This window comes from Etheostoma cragini, chromosome 1 (assembly GCF_013103735.1).
Source record: "Etheostoma cragini isolate CJK2018 chromosome 1, CSU_Ecrag_1.0, whole genome shotgun sequence".
In the NCBI taxonomy this organism is placed as follows: Eukaryota; Metazoa; Chordata; class Actinopteri; order Perciformes; family Percidae; genus Etheostoma; species Etheostoma cragini.
Genome location: NC_048407.1, coordinates 33,370,335 through 33,380,082, shown reverse-complemented (window position 1 = coordinate 33,380,082; position 9,748 = coordinate 33,370,335). Strand labels below are relative to the sequence as shown.

The window sequence follows — 9,748 nt, the reverse complement described above, 5'->3', positions numbered from 1 at the left end:
ATACCGATACCTGGGCTTTGTGTCTCTGTCCATACCCGATGCCTGGGCTTTGTGTCTCTGTCCATCCCCGATACCGATGCCTGGGCTTTGTGTCTCTGTCCATACCCGATACCAATGCCTGGGCTTTGTGTCTCTGTCCATACCCGATACCGATGCCAGGGCTTTGTGTCTCTGTTGATACCCAATACAGCTATTTTGTAAATATTAGGTCCGATATTTGATCTTGATATCTGAATCGGTGCACCCCTGGTGAAGATGGTGGATGCTGGGTGGACGGGACCGCAGCCTGGGGACAGAGCTGAGGATCCGAACAGTGGGCCGGGGCAATGAATCTGAAATTAGACGTTATTATGGAACATGTCTACATCGACGGCGATTCATAAAGGCATCGCCGGAAATTTCGTTGTATCTCCCTCATTGTCAGCTGTCTCTGTGTTGACGTTCTAACCTCCGGTGGATTTCTGAGAACTGGTCCTCAGATCTCTGCAGGGTAAATCCAGACAGCTAGCTAGACTATCTGTCCAATCTGAGGACTATGGTGACCTGGTCCTCAGATCTCTGCACGGTAAATCCAGACAGCTAGCTAGACTATCTGTCCAATCTGAGGACTATGGTGACCTGGTCCTCAGATCTTTGCAGGGTAAATCCAGACAGATAGCTAGACTATCTGTCCAATCTGAGGACTATGGTGACCTGGTCCTCAGATCTCTGCAGGGTAAATCCAGACAGCTAGCTAGACTATCTAGCCCAGAATGCTGTGTGGACACTCCTCCGCTGTGCTGTGGAGGAAGGTCTGCCAATGAGAGACTAATATTGATCTGACTGAATTTCTAAACAAGACAAGAGAAGCAGCGATTAGCCTGTGTGTGTGTGTGTGTGTGTGTGTGTGTGTGTGTGTGTGTGTGTGTGTAACATGTACTCTTATCACCAGTTCGATATTCAGCTACGTGATTAATCGGGACTCTTCTAACTAGGACTCTGAGTCATCAGAATAAAAACTCCATCGTCCCTGCCCCCTCTCATCCTATTTCAATCCCTCACTTTATTCTTCTATATGTGTTCCTGTGTTTCTCTTACACACACAAACACACACGCACACACACACACATTCTGTCTGTATATTTCTGTGTTTAATGAGCCTGCTTTGATTTACTACAGATTTCTACGAGGGGAAAACACACACCAAATGCAGATCAGCTCCATGTTTCAAATGCGGTTGAATGTTGCTCCTCTCATGTGTGGCTGCAGGTCTGCATGCGTTTACAGATACATGTACAGATACATGTATCTGTACATGTATCACATGTATCTCTAAACGCCTGTACATGTACAGATACATGTATCTCTAAAGGCCTGTACATGTACAGATACATGTACAGATACATTTACAGGCGTTTACAGATACATGTACAGATACACGTACAGGCGTTTACAGATACACGTACAGGCGTTTACAGATACATGCACCCGTCTTAGTCTGTGGGGCGGTGGGCAGTCACGGAAGGCTTGTATCATGTTGACGCGTTTGTTGTCATTTCAATCAGGAGAGACTTTGTTTCAGATATGTTTATTTTTTATATTTTTTTGGTGGTTTTGTGGTCCTGTAGTTTGAGTTCTGTGTGATTACTTGTCTCTGTTGATATTCCTGAAGAGGGATCAGCTGTTAACCCCTCCCCGCCACTGCAGCCAGGATTAGCAGCGAGTCATCATAGCGCACGCCTGAATGGCTCAGATTAGAATTGGTTAATCAGAGAGGAGACAGTCGTGGACGAGTCGGGACCATTTGCATCGGATGAGATGGTCCTGGGTGATGGGGTAGATTCAGGGCGTGTTTGTCTAAATGGGCCGGATGATGTTTAACGGTGTGGAACTGTTCTAATGGTTATGATGATGGTAATGGGTTTTGAATAGGCCCGGCTGACATTGGATTGGAGCCCTGATCTCCTTGTGTGATTTGCACTAATATATACGTGTTTGTCTCTCTCTCTCTCTCTCTGTGTGTGTGTGTTTTTGTGTGTCTGTCTCTGTCTGTGTGTGTAGTATTGATTTAACTGTAAATGTTCAGCCATAAAGCTGTTAGTTTGAAGCTGTCTGTCTTCTTGTAGTTGTTGGTTTTGGCAACGCTTTGACAGTTTATTGCTTTCCGGTTTCAGCTCTCTGGTCCTGCCAGACCAACGAAGCACCACTCACTCACTCACTCACTCACTCACTCACTTTCTTACTCACTCAATAAATCTCTCACTCAGACACACACGTGTAAACAATGTGTTTGTCAGTGTTTAATGGCTGCATTCACACGAGCGTCAATAACTGTGGAAGCTAATCAATGTCAGTAATCGTGTGCGTGTGTGCTTGTGTGTCGATCCATCCTTCAAGCGTAGTTACATAATAGCGTGGATCGACTGAGCGGGTTACATAAGGCCACCGCTATAGTGTGTGTGTGTATGTGTGTGTGTAGAAGTGTATCACGGAACCTCAGTGTGTGTGATGGAGCACGACGGAGGAAACACGAGGTCATGGTGAAACAGCTGTTGCAGCATTTCTCTCTAATTACCAAAATGTCCGCCCTGATACCGACTGAGCGGCGTTTGTTAGATTAAAACCCAGAGAGAGAGAAAGAGAGAGAGAGAAAGAGAGATAGAGAGAGAAAGACAGAAAGAGTGAGAGACTCTCCTGGTCTGTTTCCCCCTCTCTGTCTTCATCACTTCCCTCTCCATCGTCCTCTACATCTTTCCTCATCCACCACTTTAGCTTTCTAACCCTCGTCCCATCCATCACTCGTCGGTGTTGCTCCAGGCCAGTTTATCTTTCATTCATTCATCTCCCCCTTCCTCCACTATTTGTCTGAAGATGAGAGGAGGGGCGGAGTGGAGATGGGAGGAGAGGAGAGGAGAGGAGAGGAGAAAAGGGGAGATGGGAGGAGAGGAGAGGAGCACGCCAGCAGGGCTCAGATTAAATTAGACGAGACATAATGAGATTAAAAACCATCAATGTGGGCATGCATGTGTTCGAAAGAGAAAGTATTAAATGTGTGTGTGTGTGTGTGTGTGTGTGTGTGTGTGTGTGTGTGTGTGTGTGTGTGTGTGTGTGTGTGTGTGTGTGTGTGTGTGTGTGTGTGTGTGTGTGTGTGTGTGTGTGTGAGTGTGTGTGTGTGTGTTTATGTTTACAGATTATTTGGATTTATCCGCGTTTTGGGTACCAGCTTTGTTGTAGGGCTTGTTTATTTTTGATTATTTTTTGATTTTTTATCTTGCTATACGATTCACGATATTGGAGGGAATGATCATTTTTGTATCATTGAAAAATATATTTAAAACTAAAAAAGATTGATGCGATTAAATCCCAAAACCTTAAGATATTCAGTTTAATATAATATAAGGACAGAAAAGAGCAGGAAATCTCCATATGTCAGAACTGGAAATAGCTTTTTCTGCCTTTTTTGCATTAAAATCCCTTTTTACGATTAACCAATTATTAAAACAGTAGGCGTTGCAGCTTTAAATGAGCTGTTTGTGTGTGTCTGTGTGTCCTCTAACACACACACACACACACACAACATGCACACCCATGCACACACACAACATGCACACCCATGCAGACACACAAAGACAACCACATATTTGTCCACAAACCAACTTCTTCTGATTGTCTTTGAAGACTGACTGTGAGGGCAGCGGCCATCACGTCCTCTGCTGCCAACACCATGAATATTGCAATTATGAATATTGGCAGCAAGACATGAAGAAGAGCTCTAACACCCCACCCCCACATTTGACTAACCGTGGTCAGGTTTAAAAAGTAGTTGTTCAGCCTTGTCCTTAAGTCTACTTAGCCCTTCGAGCATTTGTCAAAACTTCTTCCCTCATTATTCTAGTGATGTCAAAAACACAGATTAGATTAGAAGTGTATTCCTGTAAAAGACAAAGAAAAGCTCAAATCCTTAAAAACTGAGAAGGTTCAAGTAGATGGCATATCTGCCTGAAGAGTTAAGTAAAGGTTTCTATGATCATTTTGACGATTAGTTCATCAGCGTGTACGGGCCATAGCTCCTCAGAGATCCATCCTCTCTCATAGCTCCTCAGAGATCCATCCTCTCTCATAGCTCCTCAGAGATCCATCCTCCATCCTCTCTCATAGCTCCTCACAGATCCATCCTCTCTCATAGCTCCTCAGAGATCCATCCTCTCTCATAGCTCCTCAGAGATCCATCCTCGCTCATAGCTCTTCAGAGATCCATCCTCTCTCATAGCTCCTCAGAGATCCAGCCAAAACTTGTTTTTTCATCGTAACTATGTAACTTTAATCTCATAATTTTTTCTGGTAAATGTACGACAATCGCGGACATGCTGATTTTTTAGTTTTTTTGTTTTTAACCTACAATGGCCCCTGTGTTACGGTTGCCCTCAAGGGCAAACCACGACAGCAAATCCCAAAAGACAACAACAATCCGCCTCAACACAACAGCATTAGAAAGACTCAAATGGAAAGCGTATGTACGTATTGGACCCTGATCCTAGTCCTGATTGGTTGCACTGTAATTTCACAAATGGGTCAGTGTGTACACTTTAATAGTTTTTTTAAAAGCTTTTTCCGTACCATCCTAACCTTGCCGGGCCCTTCTATTCTCTTCTATTCTGGTGAGAACTCATAAATAATTACAAATAACTAATGTTAGTGACATTTGTTAATGTTTTTGCAACACGTTTCTGGATATCGATATAGGGGCCAGCCCTGGGGGTGCATGAGGGCCCGGCCCCACAGTTAAAGACTTTGGGGTATTTGTACTCATGCTGCAACCATAGTAAGTTTCAGTGCTTTGTGTGTAATTAAGAAACCTTTTCACACTGAAATATGTTAGCCCCTCCCCCCCCACCCCCCCCGTGGATGGTCAAGTTCCTGCCCCCTCATTTGTCAGTCACTTTGATGAGCTGTCTACCTGGAAATAGCATCAGTCCCAGCACGAAGCCGCCACAGGCTTAAAGTGACAAAGAGCATCTGCTGCAAAGCTTTCAACGTCTTTCTGTTATTCCGTGTAACTGATGTTTTGTTTCTAGCTGCCAAAGAACGCTGAATTTGTTTTTCAGAGATGGTTTTTCTTGCATAAACAAAATAGCGAGGCTTTGAGGAAGATTGCAGCCATTCTAATAAAAAAAAAAAACTTTCAACACCAAACTAAGTATCCTAACAAAGCCTTGAAAAACTGTTATGTCTGACCTTCTGTCCTTGATATACTCGTAATTATCTGGGAGTTTTTTGCTCACCTTCAGTTTTCTTTTGGTAAATCAAACAAGTGGACATGATTAGTAGGGCTGTCTTCTATTAAAATTATCATATGACTTTTGGCATTTTCCCACTGCATGGTACCTACTTGACTTGCTTTTTGGGGGTTTTCCATTACAAAAAAAAGTCCTGGTACCTGCTAACAGGTACTGTTTTAGTACCCCTTCGGTCGAGGTTCTAAGCGAGTTGAGGCGATACCAAAAGGTGAGGTGACGAATTTTGTTGCTCAGAAAGTTGCCAAATACACGACCGACCTTAAAGGATCGGCCGGGTCTGCTTCTTTATGCTGACACCATTTCAAATGACACAGCAGGGAAAGAACATTTTTACCAACTTTTCTACAAATGTGAAGATGTCCAGAAGTGCTTAAGGCTTTGCCAGGCGTTAACGAGTCCACTGTTGTGTGTTTTGTGTCAGGTGAACCAGGAGAATGTGGTGAAGGTGGGCCACAGACAAGTGGTCAACATGATCCGCCAGGGAGGCAACCGGCTCCTGATCAAGGTGGTGACGGTGAGCCGGAATCTGGACCCCGACGACACGGCACGCAAAAAAGGTACAACCTGTAGATTCTGCGACAGGTAGATCCGGCCAGGCATTGGGATTGGCCAACTACGCATTTATGAACATTTAACATTTGTATTTAAAATTCAAACTACAGTGGAACACACAGAAGCTCTTCAACATAGTTATAGGAAGTGATTCATCGGATTAAAAGACTTAATTTTGCCAACGCTCTGGAAATGACTGCTACTGGAAACCTTTGGTTCAGATACCATTAGCTGTGCCGGTGACACAGCGCTATGTTAAAAATAGCTGCTACATGTCAAGTTTGTGGACGTACAGGAGATAAATCTGTTTATAGAAAAGTTATTTTTTCAGCAGATATCTTAGTTAGAACAAGACTGAGCTAGCAGAGGAGTTTGGTGTTTATATGCGCGGTAATTATTCCGTTTTGGGAATCCCACGATCTCTACGAAGCTAACGTTAGCTTAAGTTAGCTAGCTGGCTAAAATTACAAATAGTCTCTGTTGCTTGAAGTTCGTGGACGTATAGGAGCTGAACCTGTAGAGTGAAAAAGTATTTCTTTCAGCAGATATCTTGGATATAACTAGATTGAGCTAGCAAAGCAATTCTGTGTAACTACAGTATGTGTGGAATTAATTCAGTTTTGGAAATCTCATAAAGCTAACGTTAGCTTAAGTTAGCTGGCTGATTAAACAGGGAATTAAAACCTTCTTGGTTGCTTTTTTTTTTAGAGTGAATTGCCCCACAATATGAACACAGTTTGATTATGACTTTTAATTTGTTTTAACGTCATGTTATTGTCCGATGAGTGATGCTTATGGATACGTTCCAAAATTAACACTCGCCAATTATCAAATGCGGATGAATTTAATGTTTGGCGATGTTTGCTGTTTTTGCTCCTGACAGGCTCATATTGTTATAATAAGTGTCTGAGAACATTATGGAATGGACCCTGACAGAAACAGAGCTTTTTTTAAATGTTAAATCCCCTTTCTTTAACCTGAATCGGCTCGGAAATTGCTATCACTAATCCCACCAAACTCCATTTAAATAAACAATGCTTTTAGCGTGGATAGAGCCAACATATTTTAACAAGTAAATCGGTAAACAACGGTTTCACTTTAACCAAAACTAGAGTTGTGATTGTTGGAAAAGTGGAAAGACAACCCAAAACGACTTTTCATAGTTTTATTTTGTTTCTGTCGTCTTTGAATGAAGCGCATGTTACGATGATAAAATTTCAGTTTTTTTACATGGAGTCTGGGGGCTGTAGTGACGTTTTTATGTTCTTTTATGTTAGGATCTTACGCTTTAACAGAAAGGTCCACCTTATTATTCTAAGGTCAGACCCTTAGAATAAGAACCTGAGCGCTATTGCCTTATTAACTACCTTTGTACCTTGTTTTGCTGACTGAAGACTTTCGTAGTCCTTGACCAATGTCAAAGATTGTGGTTCACATCAGTCACTTAGACACAAAAACATGGGAAAATAGGGTCCAGGTTGAAAGAAAAACAAGTTACTCCTTAATTGTACTTTTCAGAGGTATGTTGAAGAAGATCTATAAACAGAGGGAGATGTCTTGTTTAAAACTGCGGTATGAATGACGGTGGTGTTTAATGTTCAGCATTGACCCCCCATACATAAAACATGGATTAGAAAATAAAATAATAATAATAAGGTTCAGGTATGGAGAACGCAGGACACCGCTGGAGTAAAATGGCGTGAGAGACCTTCTGGTGTGTGGATCTGTATCCTGAGACTGCAGTGAAGCAGCATGCTGACTAATGTGTTATGTAATGACATTCCTCAGAAGCAGCGAGAAATCAAACTTAGTCCGTTTTATCAATACAAACAACCAAAATAGCACAGAAGCAGAAGTTCATATGTTTCATATCAAGCTGCTGAATGTCCAAAGTCAGTTTTTAGTAAATGCAGCATGATTATAGCTTGTTAGGATATCAGAACTATATCTCTCACACATAGGCGGAAACCCCAGGGGGGTCAGGACCCACCACATCTGAAGTATGACCACCCCTTCAAGGGGTCACAGAAGGCTTGCATCACGTGTCGCTCCGACAGTGTTGTCGTCATTAGTTAGAATTCCTCATGGGCGCAACAGAAACTACGCACTATAGCTTTAAATCATGCTGTCATGTGTATAGTACATAATATATACTTCAAATAATTGTGTATGTATTTAACAGTACAAACGCACAAAGGGCACACAGTGTAATATGTTTAGTGAAATGTTGAGTCCCCCCTCTTTTGCCTCATATTGGTTTGTTCCACTGCTTGGTTTCTCCATATGTGTAAATGGTATGGAGTCCGGTGGGACTCATGGGAGATCTAATGATTAATAATGTGTTATTAGCCCTAGCTTTTCCAACGTTTTAGACATAAATGTTAATAATAATGGGTTTGCATACTTATTTATTGAAAAATGTAACATTTTCTTGAGGGAGGAGCCATAAACCCCCTCCAAATACTGCATGTGCAGCTACAGCTGTGTTGGAAACCGTTCCCTATCACGGAAATAGTGCACTATAACGTGTGTTTGACCTTTTGTAGTGCTGTTGGACTTCTCCACGGTTCATTTGGCTCACTATATAGTTTACTGTAAAACACCCACAATGCACTGCTAATTGGAGTGTACGTACAGTACATACAATGCAACATGTTTTCCTGGAGGTGGAGAAGAAGAACCAGAAGTCACTGAAAGGGAAAAATGGATCGGGCTTTCGTTTTCTAAACATTGGAAATTAACTAACCCTAACCCTAACCCTAACCCATGTCTGATTGATTGGTTGGTTGGTTAATTGATTGATTTATTGATTGATTAGTTGGTTAATTGAAATTAATTTTGAAAATGTAAAAGAAAACAATAAATCATGATTTTGCACAAAATAGAAAGCCTAGAAATAAATGGGTAAACATAAGTGTAATTGCTATTTTTGAGGGTTACAAATGTAGATTTAATGTATTTAATAGACAAGCTTTTGCTTCAGCCTCATCTTTTCAATCCCTGTTTTCTGTTTTTCTTCTTTGGTTTACACTGTGATCGCTATATATACTCATTGAATGCAAACTACTAATATGTCATTGATAGCTAGTTAACAAGCTTCCTCTGTACGAACCCTAATTTGATGTATGTATTTAAGTCTCTCTGTCTCCCTCAGCCCCCCCGCCTCCAAAGAGAGCCCCGACCACCGCCTTGTCCATGCGCTCCAAGTCCATGACCTCTGAACTGGAGGAACTGGGTAAGAGCGTCCCGCCGTCCCTTTGTCCCAGTGTGTTCAGGAAGTCTGTGTCTAACAGGATCTCTGTCTCTTCCTCTTCCTTCTGTTCACTGATTGGCTGATCTCTCAATAGTGGACAACGGTAAGCAGTTATTGCTGCGTGACCTTAGGCAAGGTTCAATGTTAAGGTTTTTTGTCAGTTGTCTGGTTGGACTTCTTGCCCGAAGTCAATTTTTGTATTGGCCCCTATACAAATGGTGTTTTTTGAAATTTTTTAATTTTTTTTTGTTAAAAAAAACCCTTTTATAAACCTGTCAAAAGCAGCAAAAATAATTGTAAGAAAGGGTAAAAAATGTAAAACAAATCAAACAAACACATAAAACATATTTCAAATAACCGTTAAAAATAAACTTTCAGTCAAAAGCGTTGAAAAGGACGCCGAAAAAAACATTAAAAGAAATGTCCAAAACATTGAAAGCATCAAAATGTTAAAAAAAAATAAAAAGCTCAAAGCACCAGACTCTGGTCCATTAGCCCGGTCCTACCAGACTCTGTATCATTAGCCTGGTCCTACCCGACTCTGTTCCTACCAGACTCTAGTTCATTAGCCCGGTCCTACCAGACTCTTGTCTATTAGCCCGGTCCTACCAGACTCTGGTCTATTAGCCTGGTCCTACCAGACTCTGGTCCATTAGCCCGGTCCTAC

The 9,748-nt window shown here is 41.9% G+C and overlaps 1 protein-coding gene across 1 annotated transcript in view; it reads left to right on the top strand.

Annotated features, from left to right (window-relative positions):
- Positions 1-9,748, top strand: part of LOC117955424 (SH3 and multiple ankyrin repeat domains protein 2-like) — a 128,260-nt gene that overhangs the window by 91,641 nt on the left and 26,871 nt on the right. The window contains exons 16-17 of the mRNA XM_034889972.1: positions 5,698-5,833; positions 8,983-9,063. Of these exons, the coding sequence (XP_034745863.1) occupies positions 5,698-5,833; positions 8,983-9,063 (217 nt within the window). The remainder of the gene's footprint in view (positions 1-5,697; positions 5,834-8,982; positions 9,064-9,748) is intronic.